This window comes from Simochromis diagramma, unplaced genomic scaffold (assembly GCF_900408965.1).
Source record: "Simochromis diagramma unplaced genomic scaffold, fSimDia1.1 OVJJ01000304.1, whole genome shotgun sequence".
NCBI lineage: Eukaryota > Metazoa > Chordata > Actinopteri > Cichliformes > Cichlidae > Simochromis > Simochromis diagramma.
The window spans coordinates 17,718,732-17,741,421 of NW_024387030.1; the positions used below are offsets into that span (position 1 = coordinate 17,718,732).

The following is a 22,690-nucleotide window of genomic DNA, read 5'->3' on the forward strand; positions in this document are numbered from 1 at the left end:
CAACCTTTTCATGTGATGGCTGATTCCACAGATAACAAGATGGCAGCTGTCAAAATGTTTAAGGTGGTTACGTCCATCCTTTATGTCCAGTCTATGGCTACACTGTATCCTAACTGTATGCTAAAGCTAAACTAATCCTTTCATCTATTGAGGCGGAAGGCTTTAGAGCTTTATCAGTGCACTAAAATACATGTGCCTGCTTTTCTCTATTATTTCTCTCTTTTATTCCAAAGTTTTCTATTATGTCATTCATTTTGACAACCACTATAGTGTGTTAAATACTTGGTTTACTGATACAGTGCTGGCACCCGTCTGATCCGTCAGTCAACTGTAACTGCTGCCTTGCTTCTAAGGTGCAAAGCACTAGCAGAGTGGAGTTGTGGGCTGATGTGTCCAATAATAGAAACAAAACCTGCTAGTTCCAGGAGCAGTTTGAGTTGTCGAGGTAACAGCTGGCTCTCATTAACCAGACCCGTGGAGCTGAACCAGAAAACGTTGAGGTCACATCGAAAATAATTACAGCAGCGGAGTGAAAACGTGTGATACAGCAAACCTAAACAAGATGGAGAGCAAGATGGAAAGTAATTTGGCGTAAACCGGCACGCTAACCGTTAGCAAGAGTTAGGGTCAGTGTGTGTTGCAGAGATAGCTAGAAAGAATAGTTTTTGTGCGTGTATCCGCACATGCGCGCACACTCTTGTGCAAGTGCGTCTCAGCGACACTAATGACCCTCTTATTTGTACCGTCTGTGGAAATGTTTGGATTGCAATATCTGAGAGAGCTGCCACGCTACAGAGAACTGTGGGCTCATTCATGAGTTTCTGAATGAACAGCTTTAATATGCATTCATGCATCTGTGTGTGTGTGTGTGTGTGTGTGTGTGTGTGTGTGTGTGTCTTTGTACTTGTTTGTCTACTCGTGCTTGGTTGTGAACACCCCCTTTTCCCTTTATCTCCCTCTTGTTGCATAAAATACATTCTGGTCTACAAACTTTCCACATGTAATTTCCTTCTTATCCAAAATGCAAAATAGTTCAAGGACTTGTATAAGAAAATACACTGTATTATGTGTTTTCTCATACAACTGCTGTATTTTTTAAAATGAGTTATTGCTCATTTATATTATTTTAAATGAAATAATTTCATTCCAGCCATAAATTAATAATTAATTAAACTTTTTTTTTGTATTTTCTTTCGTCAGATTCTCTGTCGTCTGGTGATGATGAAGATTATGATGAAGACCCTGAAGGTGCAGGTAATGAAAATGGTGAATTCTTTTCTTAAACCACATTTCACAATCAGAAAGTATGATACGTCTCTCATCAGGAAATGCAGTATTGTGCAAGAGTGTTGAACCAGTCCTCATCTCTTTATAGTTTGCAAGGAAAATGGTAAATGGGTACAGCGATTTCTTGAAACATGTTCAAACATATGTGGAAACACAGAACATAGGTCAACAATAGAGTTTGTAGAATGATAGCTTAAGTCAATATTTATTATGAACACCTTTACTCTGCAATGCCGATTGAACCCTCTTAGTCAAGCTTTCTTTAAGCAGTCTTCATAAATAGTTCTCCAGGGTTCTTCAAGGACATTTAAGGTTCTTCAAGGTTCTTTGGTTTGTTCTGTTCTCTGTAAAGATGATTCCACACTGCTTCAGTAATGCTGAGATCAATAACTGCATGGTGGGTCAAAACCTGATGGTACTTTTCTGCTTTTAAAGCTCCATCAATTTTGATAAGATCTCCAACAGCACTGGTTGAAATGCAGCCCCAAACATGACAGAGCCTCCACCGTGCTTTAGCTCTACACATTCATTGTTATCCCTCTGTCCTCACCTGCTCCATATATATGATGTAAATTTGAACCGAAAAGTTTTAAATTTGGATTTGTCACACCATGAGACCTGTTGCCACCGACTGCCAGTAAAGTTCTTGTGTAATTTGCCATACCTCAGTTTTTTCCTCTGTTTCCTTCCATAAAAATTCAGTTTTATTCAGTTTTATTTATACAGCGCCAAATCACAACAACAGTCGCCTCAAGGCACTTTATATGGTAAGGTAGACCCTACAATAATACATACAGAGATAAACCCAACAATCAAATGACCCCCTTTGAACAAGCACTTTGGCGACAGTGGGAAGGAAAAACTCCCTTTTAACAGGAAGAAACCTCCAGCAGAACCAGGCTCATTGAGAGAGAGAAGGAAGAGAGAAGAGAAGGAAGACAGGATGAAAGACATGCTGTGGAAGAGAGCCAGAGATGAATAACAAGTGTGATTCAATGCAGAGATGTCTATTAGCACATAGTGAGTGAGAAAGGTGACTAAAGAAGAAATACTCAATGCATCATGGGAATCCCCCAGCAACCAAAAATGGCATCAGAAATCTACACCATTTCTGATGAGGCTTGGAGGAACTGAAGGGCCAAATGCATCTTTAAGGTCCTGTGTCAGATATTTATAAAGTTATAAATTCCCTATGTCGTACATAAATGAGCTCTTCATATTATTTACACCACACTTGCACTTTTATCCTCAGAAGTTAATGTGCAGTTTACAATTTAAACTCATTTCATTTGTCATAGTGATAAAAGAGTTCATCTGCAGGAGCAACAGCACGTCCCCGCAAAGTTGCTTTTATGGGCCACTGTGTGACTACAAATGGATTTATGCAGGCGATTAGACTTGTATGAGCGTAATCAGAGTTGTATATCTGTAATTGACATTATATGGCTCTTATAATCGCTCGCATTAAACCTTCCCCCACAAGCACAAAACTAAATGCCACTGTCGCACAGATCAAAGGCTGCTGTTTCTCCAGCAGGTAACAGCCCCTCTCACTGCTCTTTTGTGATGTGAGCTGTTTTGGCATTCAGAGACCTGCGGAGTTCAGGTGTAGGTGAACAAAGAACGAGGAGGGATGGCTTTCACTGGCTGCACACACTTTACACGCTCTATTCTGTCAGCTAGCATGACTCCAGAGAGACAGAAAGCACCTCCACCCCTCTCGGCAAGCTCTCGACCAGCCAGACGCCACACTGTGCTGCCTTTGTTGTACCATACGGAGCGAGACAGCAGAAGGTGAGGTGCTGACAGTCAGAGACGAATCTAAAAAGTGAGAGGAAAGAGTTGATGGAACTACAGTAATAAAGGGAAGACAATGGGATGTAAGTGAAGGGTAAAAGATATAAAAGATAGAGTGTAGGATGCAGAGACGAAAAAAGGGGGAGTCAGCAGACTGTATAAAAGTGAAAACCCAAAACATGCTAACGATGTCAAACAGACCATGATATGTTGAACCAACTCCCAGTCCACCCTTAACCACTCAACAAAATTGGTGCCAAAAGCAAAATGCGCAACTGCTTCAGTGACAGAGCGACAGGCGCACGCCCAGCCTAAATCAAAGCCCCTTTGTGAAAGTCGCTACAAAGATCCAACCAAATCAAACGTCGTCACACTCAGCTCAAACTAAAATAAAACTGAAGCTGAGGCAATGATTGTGGGAGATACTGCCGCTCCTGAAACTCTGTGCCCCGTGGTCATCATTAACAGTTCACCCAATCATTTGTTATCCAGCTACAACGATTGCATGGCGAGAGATGGATCGGGAAGGGGAGATGAACTGGTGTTCAAGAGAAACAAGAAATTTTAAATTTTCTAAAATCATGTGAAAAACAAGCAAAGCTATTCCACGGAAATATAAATGTGGCCACTCCAGAACTAACAGCAACTAGGTGTGTCCAAAAAATAAATAAGAATAAGAATAATGCTTTTTAAAGTGATCTGGAATTAAGATGGTGCTCATTTAATGATTCTGGGGAACTTAGTTGCATCTTATACTAGTTTCTAAATGTTTGATCTGAGGTCATCTTACAAATGTTTTACTTCTGTCAATATCAACATTTAAACTATTCAACCTACTCAATATGTGTGAGAGACTCAAACCTAATATTGCTTCGTTTTCATGTTTGACTTTTAATCTTTCAGACTTGATTCAGTTTGACTTAAATTAGAATTGATTTAATTGATTGCTTTTATCCAGAGAGATAGAAAAAATGAACAAAATAAATACGTTTTCTTAAAGAAAACTTCCCGATGCGGTCTTTGTAGTGCAGGCCGCTTTGGAAAAGCTTGCTAACAGCTTCAGCGTAAAATCTCTGAATGCACAGCTTCACGTCGCAGTGAAAGCCTGCAGTGTGTTTTTTCTAAACGGGCTGAAGTGGCAGAGGCGGTAACAGCTTACGGCAGACATCCTGAATGCCGGTAAATAGCCTCAGACTGCCAGACTTAATCTCTTAAAGTAAGTCTACCTCATGACATATAAGGCTCTGATTTCCTGACCAAAAGCAGAGGGATTAGCCCAGAAACTTTAAACCCCTATCGCCGCTTAATGTCCGCAAAGCCAATGCTAATTAGCCAGCTGTAGCAGGAAGGAGCCATGTGACAAACCACACAACCAGACAGAGTCCCCGAAAGAAGATCCACATCTACAAGCTGAGCAGACGATAACAGATATGTGGAGATGGTGAAAATGTCGGGGTATTAATGAGAAGAGAGGGCGCAGGAAACAAGGAAAGGAGGCAGCATTAACCTGACCACTTTAAGAAAAAGTTTCCAGCTGGGGAACTAAAATATTTACTGAGTAATTATTCATCAATGAGAGTTGCATTGTTGCTGTCGGTAGGCTTCTTTTGTTAGCCTCAGCAGCATTTTGAGATATTGAGAGTGAACAAAGGTATCAGGGAAACAGGTGGCCTCCTCTGTGCAACACATGTCCAAATTAATTAGCGGTACCTTTGCAGCTGAAACAGCGTGGTGTGCATTGTTTTCAACATGTATTTCTGTGTTTGTCATCTTTGCAATTTTATGGTCTTGGAGACACAAATTTAGCAGAAACCAACACAGAGACAGTCTTGATTCATTTGCCAGGTGCTCGTATGAGAGGTTTTCTCAATAGGATGTGGATGTCGTCACGCAGTTTTGCAGGTGGATTTGAGAACAAGCTGAAGGTTGCATTCAAGGACGAGTGCGGTCCGACCCACGAGTTAAGAGCGCTTGAAGTGGGGAGGAAGAGGCCCTACCTGTATGATGACCTACATGATCTTTAGAGCGTGGCCCTAAAGAAAACTGTTGGAATTAGAGCCAAGGTGGTTTCAAGGACTTTGCTGTCTGTGGACTATTTTTGCAGTCACAAAACTTGTGTAAAGTGACCAGAGTGATGCCAACTTCAGCAATGAGTGCGCAAGAACCTACCACTCGAATCTCTCAGACCTGATGTTTGATCTCTCAAAATATGCGTAAAAACTTGAAAAAACATTTTAAAATGGAGTGCCCTGAAGATGCTGCGCTGACAGATGGGCAAATAAAAAGTGAGCAATTTTTGAACAGCCGTCCGCCCTCACACGATGAATGCGAATTGAGTGTGTGAGTATTTTTTGCAGCATGGAAAGCAGCGAACACACTTGGAGCCTGTGCGAACTAAAAGGGCAGCGTGTATGTGAGCGAGGGTGGGAGGGTTAATCTGTGCTGTGCTGTGCTCCTGAGCTATGCAGCCTCCTTGTTTACCCTGGCAGGAGAGCAGAGAGCTGGACGCCGGGCCACGCTACGCTGCTCCACAGCCGCCATTCCTCCTGCTCTGTTTGCCTTGAGTCCCCACAGGCCCTCCAGGGCAGTGTGCCTTCAAAGAGCCCCAGTGTAATCTGTAATGAAATCTGCCTGTGTGCTCGCAGGCGTCAGTGAGGGCAAATTATACAATTACACAATTAGACCCCCCTTTTTTTTCCCAGATCGGTGTCTGAGCGCTGAAGAGGCTTGTGCCGTGGCGATCAGCACTGCACTGTGTCGTGCTCCAGCTAATTGCTGTTGTACTCAACATAGCTGATAGAGGAGCCACAGTCATGCTTCTCCAACCTGCAGCACAGATCCATGAGCCAGAAAGACGTGAGCGCACTAAGAAGTTTATGAGAAAATCTTGAAAATTCCAATTCAGTTTTATTTAGGCGCTTTATATTGTAGACCCCAACAATCATAGGAACTCCTATGAGCAGGCACTTGGCGACAGTGGGAAGGAAAAACTTGCTTTTAGCAGGAAGGAACCTGCAACAGAACCAGGCCCATCGAGGGGCATGGGGAATGGTTGGGGATGAGTCAGACATTAATAATGACTAATAATGAAATGTAGAGCAGTGTATAAACACAAAGTGAGTGGAAAACAGGTGAGTGAAGGAGACTCACAGCATCATGAGAAGCAGCCTAGGCCTATTGCAGCGTAACTTCAGGGAGGATTCTGGGTCACCATATCCACCCTAATTAGAAAAACAACATAATAATAATAATAATAATAGGGGAAATCCCAGCTCCAGACCAAAAAGTGGACGGTCTTCCTATGTTAGCTTGTGCTTTTTGCACAATATTTTGCACCATATCACTGAGTTTGAGTCTTACCTTAAGGGCTGCAGCTGCAATGGGGAAGAATATACCTGCTGACAATGTGACACTTTGTGTGCCTGCGGAAACAACCTTCTCCCCTTGACTGATCTCTACCCCGTCTGTGTTGGTGGGATTTCTCCAGCCACACTTTGAAATCTGTTATCAAACATGAAGCAAGCAAAGCGGATCACGCTCGTGTATTTATAGGCTCCCAGAGAGATTCCCCTCGCAGTTAGCCTCTGTGTCTGACAGGTGGGCATGACACTGTAGCTGCTGAGTTGTGCTAAGATGTTATAGTAAACCAGTTTCCACTACAGCGACTGCATATCCGTGCAGGGCAGGGTTATCTGTCGAGTCCCTTCTAACCCCCCTCTGCGAGGGGTTGAGGGGTGCCAGCCCTCCCCTCCTCCGTGCCTCCTCGCCTCCCTCCCAGAAAATCCCACTCCCCTCTTCTGCTGAGGAAATACCATCCTGCCAATTAGACACGGGATGGGATTCCTGCGTGTTGCTGAGCATACAGAGCAAGGCTGCGCAGTAAATCAAAAGCATGCTGAAATCAAAATATCGACGGCTTTTTCTGAACTGGAAAAGGCTGCGGCTCTTTCACTTTTTTCCTTCTGGTGGAAAGTGTCTGCATCAGCTCTCTGAAAAGTAAGCTGTTTTAAGAATCGACAGAGCCAGCATATCGTATTTTTGAAGCACCAGAAAGAAAGCTTTTCGGTCACGCGAATAAAAATGATTTTTTTTTAAACTGTCAAATCACCTGCCCCGCTTAATCACGGCATAATTTCACGTGGAATAAACATTTGTTTCGGCAAGCTACTAATTCGCTTAATGGTTCACAGGAGGCGATTGTTACATCTGGAACACGTTGAATGAGAGGAGACTTGCACGCATGAGCGACAAGTACAACAATGGGCAACAAATTACGAGAAGATTTCAAAAGCTTCATCCAGACTGCCTGACTGACGGCTGATCTCCTGATTCCACAGAGGAGAGCGTCAGTCAGAGCAGCTGAAGGTCCGCGAATAAAACAATCTTCGTGTGTTATGGTGACAAAACCACGGAGACTCCTTTAGTCCGTCCTGTGAATCCACCTAAGCATCTATTTTGGGTTATAAGCGTCATTGTGGCTGAAGGATCAGCAGCAGGAATATGTTTTCAGGCCCAGATGAGTTCAGGACCCACAGCAGCAGCAGCAGGGGAAGGAGGAGGATGAGGAGAAGGACCACACATTGGGTTAGAGACTTGTTTAAAACCTCACTGAGCGTTTCTGTTTGACTGAGTGTGTGTCTGTGTGTCAGTGTGTGTGTAGGGTGGCTGATTACCATGCCAAAAAACAATGTGTTCAGACTGCTTTTGGAGGATTGTCCCAGTGTGGAGTGTGGAACTTCGCTCCAGAGACAGAAAAAGAGAGATGGAGGGAGAGAAGTCATGAATTCAAACAGACACTTCCCTTTTAAGGTGGAAGCTGTGTGTGTGTCTGTGTGTATGTGTGTGTGATTGCACGTGGAGGGTGTTTGTCTTTGCAAGCTGGGGAGTCTCTAAGTCAGCCAGTGTTCTGTGTGCTTTATTAGCAGACACACACACACACAGTCTGTTTAGAGGGTTCAGTAACATCCTGTTTGTTTGCTTTCTAAGAAGATAGGTAGGTGTCTTTAATCGCTGAACATCTCTCTCAGTCTGGTTGCAATTACTCTGTGAAGCTGAAGCCAGAGTTTGATGGTAGGAGCCAAAGTGTCAGAAAAGTATCAGAACACCCCAGACATTTGATAAATAGACACACAGTAGATCAAAGGCATTTATAGGTAGATGTTATATCGAACGGTGATTGACATCTCACCTGAGTTGCCAAGATGAGACGGGAATTTGCCCGTTCAGCGCTCGAGGGTGAGAATTACTTTTTAACTATTGCCTGACTCACTCAAATACACACACACACACACACACACATACACACACAAGCGCGGCTATTGAGATGGTAATTAGCTCCACTCTCTCCTGCTGCATTTAGAAAGTAAAAGAGACATCTGATGACCGGTCAGCCAACTCCCCAGCTTTTGTCCTGGGAAGCACACACACACACAGATTATACCAAGAGGAGAGTGAGCAAGCCATGCCTCGTTGCTCTCACTCTCCACACCCACACAGCATGGACAATAGCCCTTCCTGACTCACTACGCTCTCTTTGTCCACCGTCTTCTCAATACAACTCAATAAATCGCCCTGACAGGTTTCCAAACTCTCAAGATCTCATGATTCAGACCAACTCCTCATCTTGTTATAGAGGAAAGATGGTAAGATGGTTTTGTCTGGTCCCCCCGTGACGCTTCATGCGTCCGCTTTGAGCTCTTTCAGCATCCGTCAAACTGTGTTTTACACCGCTGGCGCATCTTCAACTTAACTGTATCTCTGTGGACAGCGGGGAAGGGCCGACGTGGAAGAAAGATTGTTTTATCGGTAAAAAATGAAAAGGTTTCATTCAAACATCCATAAGCAACTCTTCTTTTGGGATATCAAAACAAAAGCCTCATGATTTACTCAAGAAAAACATCTTGAAATCACAAAAAAAAAAGAGCTTAAAATGACTGAAAATGAATCACAGAAACCTAACAGTGTACATGTGTATTAGTCTCTGTAAACAATGCAGGTACTCTGTGTTGTTAGATGAGGGAAGACCTCTGGTGACACCACATCTGTTCTGGTATAGTGCATAACTCATCCAAGATGAAGCACTCGTTTTAAAAAAAGGGCAGAAGAGCAACTTGTCCCATCTGTGCCGTCTTTTAACAATTACAAAAACATGTAACTGTAAATTCCTGGAGGGTCTTTCCCCAAATGTTTTATGATCTAAGAGTAAATGGAAAACCGTAGACAGATCTGTTTGGAGAAAAAAAAAGTGGCATCTTCGTATTGCGTGAGTCTGCCTTATCTATTTAATGTCTTTGAAATGGAAATATTTAAAAGTCTTAAGAGTTTTCAATGAGTCTTTTGTGTTTTCCCAACAGAAGCGCCATATTGGACCAGGCCAGAACGAATGGACAAGAAATTATTGGCCGTTCCTGCGGCCAACACCGTCAAATTCCGCTGCGCTGCGTCTGGAAACCCACCGCCAACCATACACTGGCTGAAGAATGGCAAAGAGTTCAAGGGAGAGCAGAGAATGGGAGGCATCAAGGTGAGAGCAATAACATGTTAACACCTAAAGGTTAAAGGAGCAGGACTGTGATTTATAGATTCAAATCTTCACACAGCACCAAACAAATCTGCTTGGAGGAGTCTCATGTTCTTCCCTGTTTGAGCTACTGTCAAAGTGCCTTTTAGCAAGGCATTTTAATCCCCTGCTGCGTGTCCATCAGTAGATCAGTGTGGGTGTTGCAATGTTCCCTGGTGTGAATGTCTATAACTGGGAGACTGTGAAGCAGAGTGCTGAAAGAAACTCACGCTCTGTGAATCTTCTCACGGTAAATAAAGGTCAGGAAACACGCCATAGTCGAGGACACCCCCGGCAATCAGAAACGTAGCCTCCGGATAAGCTGAATATGAATTTAGGGTCAGACCGCTGTGCTGAAATCAGAATGGTTCACAGATACGTGCATGCTCGCGTGATAGCTCAGTGTTGACAGTAACCCAGTGCAGCAGACAGCTGTTGTGCTCAGTTTTGTCATCGGATTCACTCTAAACACTAGGCTCTCGGGTGGAATGGCACTGCTTAAAGTAGCGGGGCTTGGTTTACTTTTGTTTTCCCTTAATGGCCCTGAGCTGCAGAATTAAAGGACAAACTTGGTGTGGTAAGACCATCGGAATTCAAACAGTAAAAACGTGTGTTTTGGTTCAAAATAAACTTCAACCTAATGGCACATAAATTCTAAAATTATGCCCAGAGATGTAAATTCTTTTGAGGGTCATTCAGCCTGTGTCTTATTATTTTGTCCTTCTCGTTCTTCTCAGTGCTTTCCTAAAATGATGGTGATGGTGGGGGGGTGGGGTTAGATGCTAACATTCACATATGTGGTGAATTATGTAAGGGAGAGCTGCATTAATTTGTTACTTTCTAACCTGAAATTGCCATCATTTCAGCAATTATGATTTATTAAAATGTAATCAAGTCATTACTAATGTTCCAGAAAAAAATGTACATGAGGTTTGCCAACATTTAGTAACATTAGCCACCCTAAGTTAATGCTTTGTCTGCACTTCTATACTTAAACTCACTAATTTCAGAGTATTATAGCGCTCAAATTACTAACTGTGGCTACACTGAGGGCTCTAGAAATATAGTATAGTATAGTATAGTGTCTCCTAACAGTCACTGTACACGTGGACAAACATTTTTCAGCCAGTTAAAGGAAGTATATATTATCAGATAATGACGGCGTTGTTAGCTAGCCATTACTAGCTAGCTAAGAGCTAGCTAACAAACTTTTTCATTTCGAGGCATTGCAGTTAAACCCAGTTAATAAATGCAACTGGATTTTTTATAAGCGTGTTAAACTGTCATCTTCACTGCTAAAGAATTTAGTATTATGTTTTGTGAAAGCACCACAGTTGTGCTAAACGTTAACGTTAGTTCTAGATAGTGTTACAGTAGGCTGTCAGAATTCACATACTACACAAGTAGGTATGTAGAGGACATAGTACACTAACTGAGAGTGTACTTGCAGAATAATTGCTGAATTAAAAATGAGAAAGAGTGAGGTTAAAGAGTCAACTGAGACAGGTTTTTTATTACAGAAGAGAGGGAAAGTGTCCATTTGAGCTATTTCCTATTACTCTAACATTTCATCTTCCACTTTCAGCGGGGTAATCATGTGTCAGACTGCTATAGAAGCAGTGAGAGACATTTGGCCTTTAAAGAGTTAAATGTAATGAGACTCTTCAGCTATTAACAGTTTACAGAGCTCTTCAACATCTGCTCCCAGCAGACCAACAGCAGTTGTCTCCCTCTCTCTGTCCCCACTCTGACACACACACAGATTCACACACACCTGTCACCAGTCCTCAGGACGCTCCAACTTTGACTGGAGTGGTTCCCTGACAGCAACTTTTAGCATGTGTAGTACACATGAAGATTAACGGATGAGAAATTTTGTTGTTAGCAGCAAATTAATCCCAAACTGAGCGCTCAGAGCACTTAGATGTTTAATCCAACTGTTCAACAAATCTCTGAGTTCTGCAAATCCCAGAGTTGTTCTGTACTCACCAGTGTCCAGTTAAAGAGCACAGCGGAGGTGTTTTTAGCATTAAGGTCTGGTCTTAATGTCAGCGCCATCTTTGTATTTTCCTCACACAAACTCAGCCTATGCAGTGTGTATTGCTTGGTGTGTTTGCCCCTGAAGCAGCAGTAACCATTTTGTACACCTTTATGCTTTAATACATGCTCCTATGGGATGCTCCATGTATAGTTAGAGGTCGATATGTATAGCTGCCTCTTCATACTAAGCCTTTACAAAGTATGTAAAGTCACATTGACCTCGGGCTGGCTTTATTTGAGTGTGAGCTGTGACACTAACAAGTCATTAACACAAATTCCTGTACATGCTCTGCTCTGTGTAGCTTGAGCAAAACAACCACTGCTGTGGGTTTAATTGTATCTGTGGCCACTTGTACTCTAAGGATAAAATGATCCAGTGGAATGGGACGTTGTAGTTGCAGTACAAGCGTAGGGACTGAATAGGTTCTAGTAGTGTCTTGGCCATTTCTGCACACTATGGCCTCAGTTATTTCACTGTTATAAATGGTTAGCATTAGCATTTCTGTACATGTATAACAAACTAGCTTGAAATTTTAAATCACCTACCATACAATGGATGGTATGTGATTATTAAGACATTCCTCTACGTGTCTTTATCAAGATGTTTTCACACGCTCCCCTCGTCCCTCCCTTCTTTCCCAGAGATGCTTCGAAATCCATTTAGCTAATCACCATGTGACCACTGTTGGCCTTAAGGGAGGTGAACAGAGAGGTCATCCTCTATAAAATCACAGTGCCGGGTGACAGACAAGTCTGTGACCCAGCTACGTTTCAGTGAGGTCAAGGGTGACAGCTTCAGTCCATCTCAATGCCAAGAACTGCTGCTCGTCATGTTATTCTGCTACTATGCACGCCACAAATAACGCCCTTCTTCAAATTCAGCCCAAGAAATTTCCATAATGGCTTAATTTGCACTAAAAGATATTAACACTGAAAATCTAGTCACATTATCCTCGGTTAAGTTGATTGATGTGCCCGATAGTATCTAATATAATTTAATTTGTCTTTTTTTTGTTCCTGCCATATGCTTGAAGTTGTTAGTCCACAAACTACTTTTATACTTTATTCCTTAATCCTCCATCTCTTATTTTTTTGTCATTTTAGACACAGTAACTAATGCCGGTCATGTTAAACATGATCTATTGAGGATACTTTTTTTCTCAAAAAAGTCTAAACTTGTAGCACAAAATGATATTTACAGGTAATAGTCATTAGTCTTTCAAACTAACAGCTAAAGTTTGAATAATAGTTGTGTTAATAGAAATATATTGGTTCATCTTAGTGGGCTGGGGGTGGTTAGGGAGGGTCTCGGAGTCCTGACAGCCTGACAATGGCCTCTTAAAGACTCTATTCCTCCAACAGGTCGTCAAGGTGAAGTCGCTTCCTCCAGCATCTATACTGAAATGACAAGATCATTTTTGATGTGACAGCCATGGTTAACTTTGGCTGAATGAATTGGCTTCGGATGGGGGGATGAAACGACTCTGTCGCACATATCTCGGGGCTTGGAGTGTGCTGGTTGGGGACTGACTTGCTAACTGATCCATGCTGACGGGCACAGTGGAGTCCACTCCATGTAAGCGCTGCCCACCAGCCAGTTTGTCATTTTCTCTTGAGTGCCTTCAGATCTGCGGACGTGTGAGAGAAAGGCACTGACTGAGTGGACCATTAGGGTCCATTAGCCACCTACAGAAAATACGTCCTGTCTTCACGCCAGAGTGCTTGAAAACAGCCTTTCCGAGGATGCACTACGTTCACCTTTGTTGCTTAAAGACTTCCGCTTTAACAGAGGGTTTGACAATCGCTCTTTTCTTTTGCAAATATGCACACGTCTAAACTAGTCTCCGGTTTTACTTTTCTTTTGAAGAATTTATTGAAATGTAGGGGGAAAAGTGGCACATTGACTCTTTTGTCGATCACCATCAAAACTCTCATATTGTAAATCCAATTAAGATGTTGACATTGAGCATTTATCCTGAAGGTATCTCAAAGCAAAACAGCTTACGTCTATTTTCAGTGGTTACAATGTAATCAGGGATAAAAGTGCTCTCTTGAGATTAAGGGTATCTTTTACAGGAGGCTGAAGTAAAATGATGGCAGAGATAATGTCATCTCTGTGGTAAAGATATTCAAAGATGTTATTGTAGGGTCTTTATCTTACATGAAGTGCCTTGAGGCAACTGTTGTTGTGATTGGGCGCTATAAAAATTTACTGAATTGAATTTCAGAACAGGCAAGAAAACAAGGCAGAAGGCAGGATTGTATTAATATTCCACCCATTTTGAAGCATTTTTTCTGGCCACACAACACTTTTTTTTTTATTCGGTCAATGGATTTTATACTTTATTTTGCATAACTAAACTTTTTAAAGCTCTTTCTAGATTTTTTATTTTATTTTATTTTTTGTAGGTCAAGCTGCATTTACCAGCTGCTGACAACGGTATTATCAGACAGTCTGGCTTTCAGTGTTAATGTCTTTCACATGCTTTCCATTCTGGAAGGTAATGTATTTCTGGGGGAAAATGCTGACTACAACAAAGGGATTGTTTAATTTACAGAAGAGGATCAGCAGAATGATCCGTATGTTAGCAGCTCCAGTGTCAGTATTTGATAGTCTAACCCTACAGGCCTGTATATTTGTACACTGACACCTTTTTCCCCATGCAAGCTGGAGGCTGTTTCAGATATTCGCTTAAAATCTTGCAAGCACTTTACAATTCTGTTGAAATGCAACCCAGAGAGCTAAGCGGTGCATTAGCTGAAAACTAAAGGAAACTAAATAGGATGTGTGGCTCATTTATAAAATGGAAAATAAAATTCCAGCAGTGCGATGTGCCGGAGCATTGTTCGCCTTCCCAGACAACTGCGGCGCTCCTTATTGTGAAGGCCAAGCCCTAAAGGTTAAAGTTCAGCCGTCTATTGAGCCATCAGATGGACGTGGCAAGAGATGGGCGTGTTGTCGACCCATTGAGCCAGCCCGAGCCTTCGACAGACAAAGTCATCACCGTTGTATGATGCCACATATGGCGGATGGGATTTTATTGTGCTCATGCTAAACTTCGGCAGCACAAGCGAGGCTAAAGCTGACAATGTAATTATTGTGTTTCATTCCTTCCAGGTCGCTCAGCACTTAACTGATTTTTCAATCCCTGTTTTGACAGCTTTCCAAGACGGGGCTCTTAAACTGGCTCCACACTGTTGCTTTTTAAGACTTTAAGCACTTTAAATCCTTGTTTTTTCCACTCCGGATTTTAACACAGCCTGGATTGTGAGTCTCAGTAGGCCACGCAGGAATTTCTACACATTGCAAGATTATTTTTGGACTCCTTTTTTTAATTTTAGACCAGCCGCACATCTTTTTCCCCTCTCGGTCATTTTAATCAAACACATCGCAGATATCAAAAGATAGATGATCCAATTTTTTGTTGTTTTTTTTACTCGTATACTTCCATTTTTACAGCCTTCTGCTGTCTTGCAAAGCTAAACTTTACCAGCTTTAATAGCAACCCCCTTAGGGCTGCATCTCTCTGTTTCTACCTTCTCTATGGGTCAAATTAGACGGTAGCGCAGATCCGGGCCACTGGTCCGCTCTGACACACTCATAAATTCTGGTAACTGGCCCCGCTGGTTCTGACAGAAGCTATTTTGTGAGGTGAAGACGGAGAGTTTGGACTATAAAGGGAAAAGAGCTTCCTGTGTTTTCTCAGACAACTAATACACTGCAAAAAATGTCAGCATCTTTGCCAGTCTCTCAAGCTCGCTCAGAGTCCAGAATTTGATGAAAAGACGTGAGAGAATCTGCCCATTGGATGAGGGAACTGAAGTGTTTTCGATGGCAATCCCGGTGAAGCAAAAGGAAATGTCTTGAAAGGCAGTTTACTTTGTCCCAAAATATTTCAGAGAAAAAATTAACACAGAATACAAATTTCAAGTTGTTTCTCTGTCCTTCTCAGACTCCTGAAAAGCTGGTAATGTCTCTTTCAAAGTGCACTTTTTGCAGTGTAAAACTGCCTGTCCATTCCCATGGCATGCTCTGTGCGCTCCGTACATCCACAGCCAAAGCCTTAAAACCTTTAAAGCCTTGTATGACTCTAATGTAAGCTGCTTAATAATTTAATTCTGGTTGGAATCTGGCATGATTGGAATGGATAGGATTATCACATTTGGGGACTAATGCTACGAGTTCAACAGGGGTTAGCCAGTGTAACATGGTAATAAAAGCCAGTGATGTGTGTTTAGAAAATAATGAAAAGTGCCAGGAGGAATTAAAGTAGAATGGCACTCAAACTTAATTATTACCGCAGACAAGAAGTTCGGTTTCAGTAGCCACGATATTAGTGGCAGTTAACACTTTAAAACCGAGTGCGTGTATCAGACACAGATGTCTCGGGCTAGGTGTGAAATCAGAATCTCCAATGTAACAGCAGCTGTCGTATAAATGTAGTTGCGCAAAAGCTCCATCTGAACTGAAAGTTTGCAAAGAGTTACAAAGCAAAGAAGTCATGCTTTGGATCGCTCTCTTTCTGTATCTCCTGGTGGTCTTGCCCACTACTGAGCTTGAACTTGTTCTCATATTTTACCACCTTTTCGGTTCCCCCTGCATGTGTCGCCTGTTTTCTGGGGGGTTTTTTTTCCCTTCACTCCCCTCTCTGCTCAGCTCAATCCCAGCCACCACAGCACAAGGCGTCACTCAGCTGCTCATGAGAGCAGCCATTGACTTCGGTTTGACTCCTGTCTCTGAGAGGGGTAGACGGGGTGGAGCCAGCCCCTCTGAAGAACCATTTGCCAGCGTCGAGCGAGCCTATGTTACCACGCAACTGCAAAAAGCACACACAGGCATAATATTTACACTGTTACATTATTTTCCGTATACGCCTCCAAGAGTGGGAGTCAAGAAGTGTATACTGTAAGACAGACAGAGGAGAAGAAGAAGAAGAAGTAGGGGAGGAGAATTTGATCCTCGGCATACAAATATATACATATATATATATACCTTCTGTGAATGGCTGGCTGGTCACCAAAATGTGTGGGGTTAAATGTTTGCAAAAACATTAAACCTTCTCTGCACATTTTCCTTTGCGGGTGATGTTAAGTGTTCCACCCTGAAAAGCCTCCTTGTTGACATCACTCACTCCCGTCGTTAGTAATTCTGACCTCTCGCGGAGGAGTTCACTCTGCTCCTGTCTCGCAGCGCTAAGCGCCACACGTTTCCACTTAAACCGTGGAGGTCATTCCTCTCGGCCCGTGGAGACTCTGCTTATCGATGCGTGGCGGGTTCTGTCTTCGCGCCTCGCGGTGCCGGACCGCTCGTACGTTCGCTCTCCCATCCGATAGACTTCTGAATCTGTCAAGTTAGTATCTGTCTGCTGCTGCCATCCAGCCACACCTGGTTTGAATTACTACACACAATTCAACACTCGGGTCTCCGGGGATGGCTTGCTCCTGAGTGGCACAGTGGAACCACTTTCAGAGGTGCAAAAGAAGAAAAAAAAACTCACCCTCACTGCAGGCGGAGAGAAGAAAATACTTCTCTGCTATTTGAAAATGTCGTATTTCATCAAGTCATGATTCCAGTTAGTTTAACTGGTTTCTCAAACATATGGCGTGTGCTGCGTTCTTTTTCTTGAAAAGGCCGTTCCTTGTGATTTCTTCAAAGCGATACCTGATGACACCACTCTCTGCAGCTTCTCCGGCCGCTGCGGGCACGCGGAATAAATTCCCATTAAGACGTTTACACCACGTCAAAATATTGCGTTCTGCTAATCACATCTGTTCTGCATCAAGCGGGACGCAATTAATAAAAAGAGGTTAAAGTTGTGTTGTCGTTTGAAATGTTTGTTCAAAAGGGTTTGCACCTCAGTAAACATGCACTGCACAAAGGCCTCTCCTGTTTGCCGAGCGGTGCGCTCTGTGATGTTTTATACCAAAGGATATCAAAGGAGGGAATAGCTCTGACAGTAGAGAGGACGCTTTTCTATAGCAATAGCTGATATTTATTAGAGCAATTTCTCTATGGTGACCGTCTTATTAAACGTAGGAATATACTAAATGGGTATTTGTGTGTTGCTCTCTTGAAAATATGAAAGCAAATTCGCCCAAAGACTTCTGCACCCTTGTCATTTTTTATGACATATACTAAATATTCTCTCCTCTCTCACCTCCGTCGTCCCTCCACCCCACCCAACCCCAAGCTGAGACACCAGCAGTGGAGTCTGGTGATGGAGAGCGCCGTGCCGTCAGACCGGGGAAACTACACCTGCGTTGTGCAAAACAAATACGGCTCCATCAGCCACACCTACCAGCTCGACGTGCTCGGTGAATGTCTTTTCTCTTCTGCTGTTTTAACAACACATAACTTAACACACAGCAATTATAAAAGAGCTTATTTTTAGCTGTACCTTAAGTCTAAATTTCCTGCAGCATATTATTGCCACAAATGAGTTGTGGTAATGACTCTATAATTTATTTTTCCTCAGAGCGTTCACCTCACAGGCCCATCCTCCAGGCTGGTCTGCCAGCCAATCAGACGGTGGTGGTGGGCAGCAATGTGGAGTTTCATTGTAAGGTTTACAGCGACGCCCAGCCGCACATCCAGTGGCTCAAACACATTGAGGTGAACGGCAGTCGCCTTGGCCCCGACGGTGTTCCCTACGTCAACGTGCTGAAGGTGGGTCTGTAGCTCAGAGCTCTTTGTTTTACATCTGTAATGAGCCTGAGTCTCACTGCCTGGAGTCGATCTCAGTCTGCGATAATTCTACTCATAATTAATCTCTCCTAATAGTTCTGTTTAATGAGCTTTTACAGTAGGTGGGTCTGTGGGGCCCACAGGCTGTTTTCGCTGCAGCCTGAACCCGAAGAGCTCATTGCTCAAACACCATACCTTCATTATGGGGAAAAAACACACACCTGCATTTTGCGACATACCACACCATATAAAAATGGATTCTCATAAACCTAATAATAGCCCTGTAAATAATTTTCTCCACTTAACCACGGCACCTGCACTGCTTCAGTTTAATCTAATGCTGGCCTGAGCAGTGTGGTTCCATACTGGTGATGATGGAGCCAGTTCACTTATAATTAGAGTGTTTTATTTTCTTTCTCCTTTTTCTTATTTGTTCCTTTTTCTTTTTTTCTACTCATTTATGTCATGATGAAACAGTAAGAGGATATCATTTTTAAGATTGTCTCAGACACACAGCTCTGGCTGTCAGCACAGACGTTCTAATTCAATTCAATTTCAAATCAGTTTTACTTGTTAAGGTCCAAATCGTAACCGTTGTCGCCTCAGATCACGTTATATCGTAAGGTAAAGGCCTTACAATAACACAGAAAAAACCTAAACAATGAGATGATCCCCCCGTTAGCAAACACTTGGTGACAGTGGGAAGGAAAAACTCCATTTTAACAGGAAGAAACCTCCAGCAGAAGCAGGCTGAGGGAGGGGCAAGGGGAATGGTTGGGGGTGAGCACCTATACTAACTTAGTGCAGGATTGTACCCAGTGATTGCGCATTGTGTCTCTTCCACCACTCTAAATGTAGTCATGTTTCTTTAATAGGCTAACAGCAATTAATCATGCTTAACCAGCATTTCCACATACCAATCAGTCGAGTGCCGCTTACTGGTTACATTCGATTTGAATAAAATATGTTAGGAGGAAGTGCACGAAATAGGCAATAGCTGCATTTGCAAACAAATATTTGTTATTGTTGAGATAAATGTCATGGTTTATCCAAATATCAGCTGTTGGTATTTCAGTCTCATTGCAAATCCCAGATTTGTTTATTTAACCACTGGAAAGGAGATTGCCAAGGCAGTCATGTTTGCATTGTTTGATTCAGTAAGTGACAGACTGACAATCACAACAACGAAAAGGTTTTCTTTGTCAGATTTCCTAAAATCTATATTTGGTTACAGCATCATAGAGAAGAAGAGATACTTGACTTTTTTTTTATTGCGCTTTATTTCGTATTGAGTCAAACCGTAATTCAACTAAAGAATGTCAGAAAAACAAAATACATGAATAAAGTGAATCAAAAATCCACCCTAAAGGTTATAAGTCTGATCAGTCAAGGTGGCCCTACGTGTTTACTTGCTTGGGAAAGAACTATTTAATTATAAATCGAGCTGGAAAATGATGTATACGTGACTTGCATTTTCAGATGTCCCTGTAGATTAATCACAACTTTTCTGAGCTATTCAGCGTTGCCCGTCTTCAGTTTTTGTCCTTGCCCCGATGAAGCATCTTTTAGTTTTTAAAAAGATATTTTAATCGCATACTTCCTCATGAAGTATTAGGAAAGTGTAGATAGGATTGTCCTCAATCAATCGAAGAGAGGGCAACAACCTTAAACCCACTTCGAGGCGTGTTTTTAGATCTGGGGTCTAGAAAGGAAGACTCCCATCCACATCGCAAAACCCGAGAGGGCTTAGCTGTCTCATTTTGACCGCCCCCCCTCCTTTTTTTCTTTTTTCTGCCTCTGGAGAGAGAAAGAGGAGAGGGTGAATAAAACAAACATCTGGTTTGGACTAAGTTAACTGCTGTGGTGGCGGCAACGCAGGGAGAGAGGCAGGCTCTGCTAACCGCCACTGCCGTCAGATGTGCTGCGTCGCGTGGTTTGAGGAGGAGGAGGAGAGAGGAAAAAGGGAAGAGGCAACCAAAAAAGCCATGGAAAAAATTAGTGGAGGAACACGAGGAAGGGCAAAGTCAGCAGGGAGAGGGAGAGAATGTGTGACAGATTGGTGGGCAAAGATGGAGAGCGAGGGCGAGAACGAGTGGCTGGGGTGTCAGAAAAGCAGCGAGACGGGCGGGAGGAGGGGACGAAGGAAATAAGATGCAAACGTGAAACAAGAAGAGCAAGAGATAGAAGCTGAACAAAGCGCATGGAGAAACGTCACAGTGTTAGCTTTTCACATATGAAAGTAACTGTCCAGGTACAAGAGTGCTCTCAGGTTGCAAATAGATTATTTTGGAGCTGAAGCCTTTAGATGATAACCTTCCTGAGTTGAAGAGGAAGATGCTCAAGGCCTGAGTTTCTAATCTTCTAACACATTATTAGAATTATTATTAACATTTTTAAATATCTTCACACTATGAGTCGTGAGCTTGAAGGTCTGGGTTACTCCATCTTGACATTAAAGTTTCATTGACTTTTAATGTCAAGTCATTTAAATAAATAAATGAATACCTTCACTTGTTACATGAGACGCTCTCCTATCCGCACGTTGAATATGAGGCTATATGAGCCTGGTAGTTTAGCGAGGTGTCCTAGGTGCTCACTCATTTAATGTTGAAATGTCACTTTAAATCTGCTGGATTCACAGTTATTTTATGACTTATTAAAACACTGACTGTGCCGAAGCCTTTTACATCAATGTAGTGTCATTTAATTTATGCTTGAGCTGAAACACGTGGGTCGTTTGTGGATAAGAGATATGGTTGTGGGTGCAGTACGTTGTCTTCGTAACTTCACGACTTCAAACACAAGATCAGCATATAAAGTGTCCAGCAAATCTTTAGAAATGTACGTCTGAGAAGGTGGAGTAAAATAGAAAGCAAAAGGACTGAGAGAGTGAGAGTAAGACAGAGCGAAAGAGGAGGAGAAAGAGAGAGGCCAACAAAAAGAGAGAGAAAGAGGGGGGAAAGCAAGCCTGTCAGCCCAGACTGCGGCTCCACGCTCTATTTTCGACTACCGCATAATTGAAACAGTATTTACTGAGATTTGTGTGTGCCTCCCTCTCTCTCTGTCACTCTCAGTCTCTCTCTCTAGGCCCACCACAGTTCACTCAGACATGATATGCTCTCTCGTGTGTGGCATATACTGTAGAAGTTAAATACAGCTTAGGGTGAGACGAGGGGGTCAAAAAAAGAATTTTTCTTTTCTTTTTTTTGAGAAATGCCTGAATCGTTCTTTTGATGCCTGGAAAAAGAGTTAACGATGAGTGACTCGCCCCGCACGGGGGAGGGAGAAGGAGACGTCTGGAGCCAAGCCGTGGATGTTCATTAAGCAACTATAAAACATGATATGTTTTCTCCTTTATGCGCCGGGCCCGTTTAATAATTTAGCAGCAGTTTCTCTGCGAGCGAAGCACCCAGTCAGATCGTGAGTGTTTACACTCGCAGGTTTACACCCTTATAGGACTGACATACTGTAATGCCTTTAAACTAGCAACAGACAGCGCGGATTGGTGCGAGTCTGCAATGTATGGTTCGTGTGTGTTCCTGTTGTTGTGTGTTTATGATCTTACAGGTTTGACATGTTGCTCTTAATCAACAAAACTGACAGAATGACACTATGCCTCACTGTATCACTCTCACGTCATGTTAGCATAGCTTAGCATAAATCTGTAAACAACTGGAAAGTCATAGCCTGGCTGTCTCTGTTTTTTTTACAACAGCAGCTTATAAAGAGGATTTATTCATCGTGCTTTTCATTATTTTCTATCACATATATACTGTTACAATAGTGGACTAAATGATGAGGATTCAGTTTGAGGCAGTTTTTTCTACTGACGGCTCTCTGTGATGTATGAAAACACACGGATCGGCCAATCAGAAGAAAGTTTTCCTTAAAGGGAGAGAAGCTGGATCATTTTTGAGCTGTGAAGCACGTAGAGCTATGTGGAGATAAGAATGAGCGTAAGAGGTCTCCTTTGTTCACAATAAACAATGAAACTAAGCTAATAACACAAAAAAATGTTGTAAATGTAAAAAACAATGTGCAGTGCTTCTTTTAGATGTGTGTGTATGTGTAGTATGTAGGTTTGCATGTTGTTACTATGTGTTTTTGCAGGAGCTGCGAAGGCCTCACTCTGCCTTTCAATTTTCCCTTTACAGAGTGTTGTCAGTAAACACATTGAGACCCACAGTAAGTTGAAACTGTCCAACGTGACAGAGAAAGATGCCGGGAAGTACTGGTGTCGTGCTTCAAACTTTGTAGGAAAGTCAGAAAACGCTTTCTGGCTTAACATATACAAACCAGGTAAATTCTGAACTCTGGGCGAG

General features: G+C 42.6%; 1 protein-coding gene across 11 annotated transcripts in view; it reads left to right on the forward strand.

Annotated features, from left to right (window-relative positions):
* The window catches only part of fgfr3 (fibroblast growth factor receptor 3), a 64,784-nt gene that overhangs the window by 26,270 nt on the left and 15,824 nt on the right, over nt 1–22,690 (forward strand). For 5 of the 11 annotated variants that reach the window (XM_040042325.1, XM_040042330.1, XM_040042327.1 and 2 more), the window contains exons 4-7: nt 1,201–1,266; nt 9,438–9,607; nt 17,875–17,998; nt 18,160–18,350. In XM_040042325.1, the coding sequence (XP_039898259.1) occupies nt 1,201–1,266; nt 9,438–9,607; nt 17,875–17,998; nt 18,160–18,350 (551 nt within the window). Of the gene's footprint in view, nt 1–1,200; nt 1,267–9,437; nt 9,608–17,874; nt 17,999–18,159; nt 18,351–22,522; nt 22,668–22,690 lie in introns of all 11 variants that reach the window. The other 6 variants (XM_040042326.1, XM_040042331.1, XM_040042333.1 and 3 more) reach the window with 2 other exon arrangements.